This window comes from Condylura cristata, unplaced genomic scaffold (genome assembly GCF_000260355.1).
Source record: "Condylura cristata isolate star-nosed mole 26May11 unplaced genomic scaffold, ConCri1.0 scaffold00066, whole genome shotgun sequence".
Lineage (NCBI taxonomy): Eukaryota > Metazoa > Chordata > Mammalia > Eulipotyphla > Talpidae > Condylura > Condylura cristata.
In genome coordinates this window covers 539570-550995 of record NW_004567167.1, presented here as the reverse complement: position 1 = coordinate 550995, position 11426 = coordinate 539570, and the positions used below count along the sequence as shown (strand labels likewise).

Here is an 11426-nt window from a genome sequence, read left to right as displayed (position 1 = left end):
GGCGCTCTCCCGCGGGGCACGCGGCGTCCGCAGGCCTCCGCCCGGGGCCCCTTTCCCGTCCCGCTGCAGCGATCCCCGCGGGCGCCCTGGTCTCCCGGGACCCTGGTTGCCGCCCAGCGGTCACCGTGTTTCCGGCCTCCAGCCGCGTCTTTAACCCTCAGAGCCCAGTTTTGAGGTGCAGCCGCAGAGGCCTCGGCTCCCTGGTCGGGGCGCCGGCGCGCCCGGGCCCCTTGCGCCTCGGTGGCGCCCGGTGGCGCCCGTCGCCCGCCAGCGCTGTCTGGGGCTCCCCGTGCTGCCCCACCCCAGGGTGTGGGCAGTCGCGGCAGCGCCCTGGCCCCTTCTCGTCCTGCACAAACGTCCTGGCGCGTCCGTCCCGGCCCCTCGGGGTTCCGACGCGCGGGCGCAGCCGGGGCGCCCGTCTGGGCTGTGCTCTCCCTCCGCCCTCCGCGGCGGCGCTCGGGGCTGTTCACTTCCCTCCCGGCGTCTCCCTCCTGCGAAGGCGCCGAGGCCGGTTGTTTCCGCAGCTGCCTGCTGGTCTCACTTGTCCTCGCACGCGGGAGCGCAGCAGACTTGTTCCGTGCCCGCCCCCTTGCCAGTCCGGCAGCGCTCGGTGCCCAGGGCCTGGCTGGCTGCTGTCACTTCGCCTTGTCAGGGCGACGCGCGGCGTGACAGCACTGCAGGTGTGCAGCGTCGGCCAGACCGCGTAGCCGGTGACCCCTGAGGGTTTGCGTGCGTTCGGGTGTGTGCTCGGGGAAGCCCTCTCCCTGGGACTCGGTGTTTTCTGTCCAGCTTCCTCTGGCATCTGTGAATTACCCAGTGACTTCCCGCGCAGTCACAGTGGCTGGCTTTACTCAGTTGCTCGCATCCCGTTTTCTTGCTGTTCCCGCCCTAAGTTGGCTGCGCTCGTCGGCGTGGTCCGGCCTCACCCGAGCCTGGCTCGGAGCAGCTAGCAGGGCCCCTTGTGCTGGGCTCTCAGGGCGCCACTGCCGGGCAGCTGTGTGACTGGCCAGTCACTTCCTCTCCTGCTTATCGCTTCGATTTTTCCAAATTTCTGAAGGTTTGTCGAAAAATCCTAGTACTGTAGGGTTTGCTGATTCTCCCACCTTGCCACCCTGGTGGCCTTGGGGGGAATTTGGTGTTTGCTGTTTCTGTAGAAATCTGGGGCCTCCCTGGGGGTGCGGGGGCTAGTCTCAGCACTCGCAGCTACCCTGCAGTGGGCCAGGGCGCAGAAGATCCCCCCTGTCCGCCTGCTGCTCCTTCAGCAGTGTGTCTCCGTGGATGCGTCTCTTCTGCTCCCCACTGTCTCTGCAACTCTGTCCTGCACCCCAGTTCTTTTTTTTTTATTTTACAAAAGTTTATTTTTACATCATTTTGTACATTTTTTTTTCCATCTCAATTGTCATCCCCGCGGGTTTCCCATCACTGTGTCACCCGTGTGCCATCACCAAAATCCCGTGCACCCCCCCGCCCCCTTTTTGATCCTGTTCCCCACTCCACCCCCACAAAATGTCTCTGGTCTATGGTTGTTCATTATTTTTGTTATTTTCTCGCCTGGTCCTTTATACTCCTGCTCTGAGCGAAACCATCCGGTATTTTTCTTTCTCTTTCTGGCTTATCTCACTGAGCATGATCTTTTCCAGCTCCATCCAAGTTGCTGCAAAAGACATTGCACCCAGTTCTTTATGCATAAATAAATCCTTAAAAACGATGTAGAAATCTGTGCCGTTATTTTATTGCTGTTTGATTATTTGATAACATTGGTTATCAAAGGGCCATTTAAGTCTTTATTAGCATTTGTCTGTTCTGTGCTTTTTGTTCGTAACTTCTCCATCCTTTTGCTTCTGTTACAAGCACATTTAAAACCCCTTCCGACACAGTGTCTTTGCGAGGCCCATCGGGGGCATTTATATTTGCTGCTGTTGAGGAGAACCTGTTTTATGCTCTTTGCTTTTCTTTTTTGATTTATTTATTTATGCGCACAAGAATTGGAGCACAGGCTAGAGGTGCGGGGCGTGAGAGGGCTCACGGTGGGGTCGCAGAACAAGCGGACCCACGAAGTACAGTGGGTGGGTGGGCGGGTCAGGAGGAGTCTGCCCGCCCTGTGGTCACCCCCCCGCCGGGGATCGGACAGCCCCGCACTGCTGCGCTTTGACCTGTTGCACCACCAGGGAGGTGTGCAACACCCGGTGGGATTCCCTCATCTGAGGCTGGATCATTCTGCGGACTCACGGGCTAGAATGCACTTTAAATTCACATTCACCATTTCTCTCTTCTCAGCACTTTGAAGGTAACCCTCCGCTCTCCGTGCTCCCCTTTCCGGCCTTGAAGACTCTCCTTGGTGTAGGCGGGCGTCCGTTCATGCTGGGGCCACACGAGGCTGGCGCGGAACCCCGAGTCCAGGGCCGTGTCTCCTGTGTTTCCAGGGCTGCTGCCGAGCCCCCCGCTGGGTAGAGCCACCCTGCTCCGTGCCACCCTCACCTTCCTGACGGCCTGCCCGGGCTTTCTGTGCCCACACCCTCTTGTTTTGTGATGACGGGTGGTGAGAATGGCAGGTGCGTGTTTCCGGGACATTTCTGTTGTCTCACGTGGAGTTCGTTGTATTCCTCACCCACCTTTTTCTTTTTCGTGCTGTTGCGTAAAAATTCTTTGTCGATAACCTTGGTCTCATATTTTAGTATTTTCCTTCCAGCTGCCATTTGTTTGCATCTTACTGCGGCTTGTAGTGGAATTTTATTTTTAATGTCAAATGCGTGAATCCTTTTGCCTGTGTAGTTTTTGCTGATGGAGACTGCAGATTGAAACTTTGCTTTGTCCGCGGAGGTCTTTTTCCTCCTCGAATTTAAATTATATATTTTCTGAGATAAGGATCTTAATTTCATTTCACCTAAAGCAGATATGAGGAGTCAGTTATCTTGACATCTTGAAACCAAGGGGTCGAAGGGTAGTCAGAGGACGCTGTAAAAGGTAAGGGTGTCAGCGGTCGCTGTCAGTGCCTCTCGCTCAGAGCTACCCTCAGACAGTCATTCTTGAAACGGCCCTGCAGAGCGCTCATGGACCGTCCGAGGCCTCCCAGAACCGTCCAGTCACCGAGACTCTCGCATCCGCCCCGGAAGACAGCGGTGCTATAGTCACCCGATTCTGCTCCTCCTGCCTCCTCTGGGAGGATGACAGTGGTGCATGGACTCTCTTCGGATTTGTTCTTGGCGCCATCCCCTGACTCAGTTTACCTCCTCCTGTAGATGTGAATTGGAAAGCGCAAATACACACCCAAGGGCCTTGCTGCTCATTAGTTTTTATTTCTCATGTAACTTGTCATTCAGCCTGTCTTTATTTGTTCTCTTCTTTTAGCCTGGGACTTGAGATTGAAAATGACAGCTCAGCCTGTTCCCGAGGAGCAGATATCCTGTGACAAGGAAATGGAAGAACTTATGAAAGAGGGATGCCATTTTTCCACTCCAGGTGACAACTGGGACTGCAAGGACCTGGAGGGACATTTGAGGAAATCAGGCTTAACTCAGGAGAAGCCAGAAACGCGGGAAGCAGTTTGTGAATATCCTGAATTTGGGGATCTTTTCAGTGCAAGCACACACCTGGCGCCGGGTCAGAGACTCCCGACAACGAATGGCTTCCGTATATGCGACTCAGCTGGTAAAGGTCTGGATTGTGCCCCGACTATCCAGATTTACCAGAAAAGTTGTGCAGCAGAAAGAACCAGTGACGGTGAGACCTGTGAAAAAGCTTGCAAGCATTCCTTGGAAGCTGTCCAACGTGGAAGAAATCCCACGAGAGAGAAAGCCTACAAATACCCTGACACTGTTAAATCTTACAGCCATTTTGCTCCTCTTGGTGAACAAAAAGGAGTGAAAAGAGGGAAGGAACTGTATGGAGATAAGGACTTTAGGAACATTTTCCCCCTCAGTTCTTCTCTTAGTGAAAACAGAAGGAATCATCCTGGGGAAAAACTGTATAAATGTACTGAGTGTGGCAAGTGCTTCAAGCGGAACTCTTCTCTCGTGTTGCATCACCGAACTCACACTGGAGAAAAACCTTACACTTGTAATGAGTGTGGAAAGTCCTTTTCCAAAAACTACAATCTGATAGTACATCAAAGAATTCACACAGGAGAGAAGCCCTATAAATGCAGTAAATGTGGGAAAGCTTTCAGTGATGGTTCTGCGCTGACACAGCACCAGAGAATTCACACCGGGGAGAAACCTTACGAATGTCTAGAATGTGGGAAAACTTTCAACCGAAATTCATCTTTGATTTTGCATCAAAGGACTCATACAGGGGAAAAACCGTATAGGTGTAATGAGTGCGGGAAGCCTTTCACAGATATCTCCCATCTCACCGTGCACATCAGAATCCATACTGGGGAGAAGCCCTACGAATGCAGCAAATGTGGGAAGGCTTTCCGAGATGGCTCCTACCTCACCCAACACGAGAGGACTCACACTGGAGAAAAGCCCTTTGAATGCGTGGAGTGTGGGAAGTCCTTCAACCGTAACTCTCACCTCATCGTGCATCAGAAAATCCATTCTGGAGAGAAGCCCTACGAATGTAAAGAGTGTGGGAAGACTTTCATCGAGAGTGCTTACCTCATCAGGCACCAGAGAATCCATACTGGCGAGAAGCCCTATGGCTGCAACCAGTGTCAGAAACTTTTCCGGAACATCGCTGGTCTCATCCGACACCAGAGGACTCATACTGGTGAGAAGCCCTACGAGTGTAATCAGTGTGGCAAAGCCTTCAGGGACAGCTCCTGTCTGAGCAAGCACCAGAGGATCCACACTAAGGAGACGCCGTACCGGTGTCCAGAATGCGGAAAGTCCTTCAAGCAGAACTCCCACCTGGCAGTACACCAGAGGCTTCACAGCAGGCCGGGCCCCAGCCGGTGTCCGCAGTGTGGGAAGACATTTCGCAGGAGCTCGTCCCTCATCCGACACCAGAGGACACACCCTGGAGAGCCACCCATGAAACTTAATGAATGAGCCACGCTCATTGCCGACTTGTCTAAGATCTGTGTCTAGAAGGAATGTTTTTTTTTGGGGGGGGGGCTCCACCTCTCCGCAGAAGAGCGTCCCTCAGGCTACCCGTGAATACTGAGTGTGAGACGGTGCTCAGCCATACTGCTAAGTCTCCGTGCCGGGAGCTCACGGAGAGGACATAGGACGGTGACAGGAGAAGGCTCCAGACCGTACCTCGCGTGGTAGTGCGCACACTGGATGACAGCCTGTGCCTGTCGGGAGGTCCCCACCCCCTCCTCCATCAGAGCGTGGACCTGAAGGAGCTGTGAACGTGTTCCGTAAGTCACCCACGCGAGGACCCCTGGACGGGGCCATCCGCCTTACTGTACATAAGCAAACTCTGGCAAGATCGTGTGGGCAGTGAGAGCGCTTACTCTTTGCTGTGTCAGCAGAGACCTGCTGACAAGAGAATCCGTACAACATTCCACTTCACTCTTTGAATGTATTTCTGTGTTCAAGTCCCCTAGGTGCTGAGGATTCATTCCAGGAGGGTAGCTGGATGAGAGAATTGCTCGTGAGTGAAAATGACCCTCTCCCTCTTCAGCACAGACTGAGGCAGACTCGCGCTAAGGCGGGGAGGGCTGCTGCCGAGGCCTCGATCTGTTGCTTTGTTTGAATGAAAAGTCACTGAGTTCTGCTTCCGTGAACAGCTCCCTGTTGTGTGTTAAGGGCACTTCTGATTTGTACCCTACAGCCATGGTCAACCATCATGATAAAGGGTTTGTTCTCAAGCCGAAAGTTTCTCATCTGGCAACAATCACCAAGTAGACGAAACTAGTTTGGCTGTGGTTCAGCTGTGTAGAGCAGGCGCACGTCAGATGTAGACTGGAAGCCGATCATGGCAAAATAAATGGTTTTATAGCGGATTGGAGTCGCGTATGATTTTTTTCCTATTATAAATCATACATCACTGATGTACTACCACGTAGTAATGTAATATGAATCACTCCAATAATCCGATCAGAAACAACAAGGTGCTGCCAGAAGAGGTGGTTCTGGGGGAACCCAGTTTCAGCAACGAGGCCAGATGGGGCTCAGCAGGGGCGGGCGGGAGGCAGATGGAAGCTAGAGGGGCCAGGCCCAAGCTGCTCTGGGCCCAGGGCAAAGAATCATTTCCTGTGTTGGGTCTTGGTGGGCCGCTTCTTGGGACACTGCTTCGGATTGAGCCAGTTGGGGCCTGAGAGGCCAGACAGCTCTGAGGGCTTCGGTGGCAGTGCTGTTTGCTTTGTGAGGCTTGGTAACACCGCTGCTCTTGAGGTCGTCAAGCCAGCAGTAGGGAGGGAGGGCGCGGGGTGGGGGAGACCTCGAAAGAGGAACGAGGCAGCTGCTTCTGCAAGCGTCCAGCCGTGGAGCCCGTACGCCATACGCCACCCCACTGTCCTGCGCTCTCCAGATACTGCTGCCTCTGGCCCTGAGAACCTTGGGGTCTTAGCTGAAGATCTAGGAATCTGAAAGGTAACTGTACTTTTGTGATTTACAGGAAACAGATGTTTGAGATGACCAAGATCGTTCTCGTCGCCTGGTCTCATCCACAGCCCCCAGAACCTGGCATGCCCCCGGCCGTGGGGGCAACTTCTGTCATGATACTGGGTCTTCTGTCCCCGGTTCCTGAGTAAAAATAGTTGTGGAAGCCTGAGGGCTGTCTTGTCATTCCTAACGGGTGTATCTTGAGGGTAACTGATGGGAAGCGCCTGGGGTGGGACTTCCATTTGGGACCTGACTGGGTGTGGTGCTCACCTGCCTGAAGTAGTCAGGAGAAAGGGGTGGTGGTGAGTGTGGCCCCCCTCAGAGCCAGCAGAGCTGACAGGTGCACCCCGTGAGCGACCGGTGACAGCTCTCAAGCACTTCAGTGTCTGGAGACTTAACCGAGGAAGGGCCAGGGCCTAAGGGCAGGACCCGTGGCGATGGGTGGAGTCAGTCCTGTCACCACCCCCCAAGATTCAGGCTCATGTTGAGGAGCAGCACCAGGCAGTTCTGACAATAAACGTCTGGGTCCTGTGGGAGACACCAGTTCAGAAGAAACAGGTCTACGTGGTGGGGCCGGCCCAGACCCACAGGGCCTGATCTGCCAGTTGCGCTCCCCATTCTGTTTGCCATCCCTGAGTTACCCCAGTAGCCTATGCAGTTACTGGGGTCCAGGAGTCCTGCAGGCCAAGTGTCTGCAGGGGCAGGGGGGTGGGGAGGTGCCAAGGCCAACTTGGGTCTCGCTGAATGGCCCATACACTTACCTGCCTGCCCGGGCCCAGGAGGGGCAGCTCGTGCTCCCTGCGGCCCTTCCGCAGAAGGCAATCAGGCTGCAGACCCGGCGCCCCCTCCGGGGCTCCCTCACCTCCCTCTGTCCTGTTCAACCCCACTCAGGGTTCTCAGAAAAAATGATGCCGCGGGGCACCTGCTGGGGCGCAGCCTGCTAAGTGGCGGGGGAAGGTGAGGCTGGCGAGGAGCAGCAGCTTGCCCTCCCCAGGCTGTGAGGTGGTATTGGACAAAGGCCCCAGCTGCCTACAGCTCCCAGAGGGCAAAGCGCACACTCTGCATATGCGCCTCCCCCGTGTGCGTGCGGGTGCTGAATCCAAGTCCCAACGCTGGTGCGTGTCCCCTGCTTACACCGTAGCAGGATGGGCAGCAGCAGAGTGGGTCAGGAAGCTCCACCAGCCAGGGTGACCAGGATAGTCAGGGGCGTAGCCTGCAGGGATTCTGTGTGGGTACAGGTGGGTTTTCAGGGTCCCTCTGGTGCTGGACACTGCCTCTGTTGTGATGAGGTGGCCATAAAGCCAGGTGTGGGTGCCAAGATGCTCAGCACAGGTGCTGCCCAGCTCTGGGCCGCCCTGGCATAGTACGCAGCCCTGAAAAAGGCACCAGTGCAGTTTGAATCCCAGCAACAACAAAGAGCAGCAGGTGTGATAGGCACCACAGGTCAGGCAGAAGGCCACGCTGCTGGTTCACCGTGGGAGAACAACTCCCCTCAGGCTGAGACTGCGGCCAGGACAGCTAGGACAGGAAGTGGCTTAGGCCTGGGTCCCTGGGTTCGAACACCATGGAGGTACACAACGAATGGCACCTCCTGCCCACTGTCCAACAGCCAGGAGCAAGGAAGCCGCAGCTTGCACTCCAAGCGCCTGCTGTGTGCACAGTGCTTCTTTTTTGGCTACTTTATTTATGCACACAGGACTGGGGTGCAGACCAAAGGTGGGGGTAAGAGGACTCCCCAGATACAGAGTGGGGAGCGGGACAGGCGGATCCACTGAGACCCACTGAGGGGCAGCAGGGAGACAGGAGAGGCCTGCTGCATCCTGGGGGTCACTCCCTAGATGTGGATCACACTAGTCTGCAGTGGCTGAGCCTGACCCCTGCCACCAGGGAGACCCCTGTGTTTGGGTTTTTCAAGACAGATTTGGAGTTTTGTGTGAATCTCTTGATTTTTAAAAGCTGGCAGGGAATTCAGTGGTTTTAAAAACATTCTTTGTGAGCACCCCTGGGGGCACAGGGGTTAAGTCTCAGCGGCCTCAAGCTGTCCAGCCACTGTGGCCTGAGTCCATCCGGCCAGGGAGTGACCCACAGGGCAGCAGATTCCTCCTGTGTCCCCACTGCCCCTCAGCAGTGTGTCTCAGGGGATCTGCCTGTTCTGTTCCCCATTGTCTCTGGGGAGTCCTCTCACCTCTGGCCTGTACCCAACTCTTGTGTGCATAAATAATTCTTGCAAAATATACTCCTTGAATCAAACTGCATGAGCTGAAGCCTGTCCTGACCGTGGAATATCACTCAGCTGTATAAAGGGACCCCTGCCCGGGAGACAGTGCAGACGGACCTGCTGGCAGTACACCCCGGGCCAGGCCGGCCAGGCACACGCGGGGGAGCGCTTCCCGCCACCAGGGAGTGACCACAGGGCGCAGTAGACTCCTCCTGACTCCACACTGCCCCCTCAGCAGGAGATCACCTGTGCTGTTCCCCACTCTGTCTCTGGGAATCCTCTCACCCCGCACCTCTGGCCTGCACACCAGTTCTGTCTGCATAAGTAAATACTTAACGACAACAAAAAAGTGACAGGAGGCAGGCGTCAGGCCCAAACGGGCTAAACGGTGTGTCATGACTGGTGAGTCAGAGTCACACACAAGTAGTTCTAGAGAAACAGCTGTGCAGGAAGAGCACCCTGGGCCTGACCCCACATGCAGGAGATAGAGCTGACTGTAGCCACATGGGGCGGCTGCCTCACCCAGATGGTGTCAGGGGTGTTGGCCACTGGTCACCAGGAGTCTGGACAGCGCTGGACAACAGGATGGTCATTGCTGGTCCCCAGAGGCAGCATCAGACACCCAGTGCCCACAGTTCTGCAAGATGCCAGCCAGGCCCTGGGCTCCTCAGGGGCGGAGGGACAGGGCTGCCCCTGCTGGCCCAGGGCTCCATGCCCTCCTCCGAAGCTGGGGCCTGCCTTGGAGGTCAGCGCCTGGACGTTGCCTTCACCCTTAGCCAGAACTGGCTTCTCCTGAGGGGCTGGAGTCATCACAGCACCACAGACCCTGGCTTATATGTGCTCAGGAGCCCCACCCACACATCTGATTGGGCCATTTAGCACCAATCAGCTCATAGCACGCACCTGATTGGTCCATTCCAGGATCCAGTTAGTGCCCTTGACATAAAAGGGACGCGGGTGCACCTGCCCCTGCTCACCTGTGAGGAGCCCAGGGAGGCCTGCCTGCTCCCGCCCACCCGCTGAGGGGCCCTGGGTTCACCTCACCTGCTTTTTAAAATACCTTCTGTCTTTACCGCATTGTTCAGGTTTGTAGTGTTTCATTTCTTTGTTTACCCTAAAGGACAAACCCATAAATGACTTAGTACAAGTGTTTTCAGCTTGCGTCCCAAGTCGGGTGGCGGGTTTTGAAGTCAGAATTCAGGGCCCCTTGGTGTACGCTCCCAGTCCATGGCAGTGGACCGTGTTCGGTCTGGTCCACGAGCCCAAGTGTAGGACTCCAGGTGTAAGTAGGGGACAGGGAAGCCCAGGCTCCGCAGGGACAGGCCCACGACTGGTGCTTGGAATTTCAGGTGAGCGTTATTTCAATACAGGTGTCCCAACTGGGGCTCCCGGGGCGCAGGGCGCGTCTCAGCACTGTGGAGCTGTCCCGGCCCCTGCGGGCCGAGGCCAGCCCGGCCCCCTCAGCAGTGTACTTTGTCCATCTGCCTGTTCTGCTCCCCACTCTGTCTCTGGTGAATCCTCTGCCCTGCACCCAGCTCTTCTATGGATAAATAAAGCAAATGTTTAAAAAAACAGCAATCAATAAATATGTCCCAACAGCATGCTTGAGGTGCACTTGGAGGACCCTAACTACTCATAGGATCGCAGGAGCCCACTGAAGGCTGCCTCGCCTCCCTCGCCTGTGTTACTGGGAGAGCTGACTCGGTCACTTTGGGAAACTGGGCATCTCCTGGTCCAGCGAAAGGGCTGCACACCTTGTGTCCCGCCTCTTGCCATTTACCAACGCCCAGTCACGGGTGTGTAGGAGAGCCGAAGGCCCATGAGAAAACGTGTGCATTCACACCATGGAATATCACGCAGCCGTAAAAAAAAAAAAGCTGTGTTTTTTTTTTTTTCCTGCCATCACCCAAATAGCAACTCTTTTTGGCTTTGTTTGCCACGCAGTATCTGGCAGCTGCTGGACTTTGCCATAGGGGGCGGCTACCAAACGAGCCAGTGTAGATGAATGTAAGAGGGCGCATGCTGTGTGCCAATAAGACTCATCTACAGAACAGGCCACACACCAGGCTGAGCTGCAACAGGCCCCCAACACCTTCACTGCTGGCTGCCAGCCTCGCTCGAGGTCACCTCCCAGAGCCTGCCCCCGTGCTTCAGCACTGCCAGCCAGCCCAGCTCCCTCTGCCAAGGCCGCTCCGCCTGTTGCCCCACAAAGCCCCCTCACTCAGGCTGTTGTATTGACTTGCGTTAGCGCCTGTCCTGCAGAGGAGGGGCACGGGCGGAGTCCAGGGGTTTCTGCCTGGGCCCTGCTGCTGGGCGCAGCTGGGAGGGCCAGAAGCGGGAACCGGGCGGTGTCCTGCCCAGGTCCCAGCTGCCCTGGCCGTGGCCGGCCGCCCCTTTGGAGCTCAGGTTGGGGCGTCTGTGGGCAAGCTGGGCGTTCCCGGCCTCAAGTTCCCCCTCGCTGCCCTCTGGGGCTCTGACTGACCCTCCGCCTGCCTGATGACCCACAGAGGTCTGGCCAGTCTTGCCCCCACCTCTTGACCCCGCGAGGCCTCACCCAGCCCTACTGGACAGTGGCGGCCACGGGGGGCTGCCCAGGGCAGGATACGTGAGGGCGAGGCCCCAGCCCCATGTGAGACCCTCACAGCGCCAGTCTCAGGGAGCAGGAAGGGGACGGGGTGATGCTGGAGGTCAGGTCACCCAGACAGCACTTCCCA

At 56.2% G+C, this 11426-nt stretch overlaps 1 protein-coding gene across 4 annotated transcripts; it reads left to right on the top strand.

Moving 5' to 3' along the window:
* The first annotated feature begins 273 nt into the window (after window positions 1-273).
* Window positions 274-6656, top strand: ZNF329 (zinc finger protein 329). 4 transcript variants are annotated; one of them, XR_001146219.1, is made up of 4 exons: window positions 274-680; window positions 2278-2552; window positions 3349-5305; window positions 5487-6656. XR_001146219.1 is itself a non-coding variant. In XM_012734694.1 (4 exons), the coding sequence occupies exons 3-4, from the start codon at window positions 2546-2548 to the stop codon at window positions 4989-4991; spliced, it is 1650 nt and encodes a 549-aa protein (XP_012590148.1). In that variant the 5' UTR covers window positions 274-680; window positions 2278-2287; window positions 2424-2545; the 3' UTR covers window positions 4992-6656. The 4 variants fall into 4 exon arrangements, 3 of the variants coding, with proteins under 3 accessions (XP_012590148.1, XP_012590147.1, XP_004695537.1); XM_012734694.1 differs by having other exon boundaries at window positions 2278-2287; window positions 2424-2552; window positions 3349-6656; XM_012734693.1 differs by having other exon boundaries at window positions 3349-6656.
* The last annotated feature ends 4770 nt before the right edge of the window (window positions 6657-11426 follow it).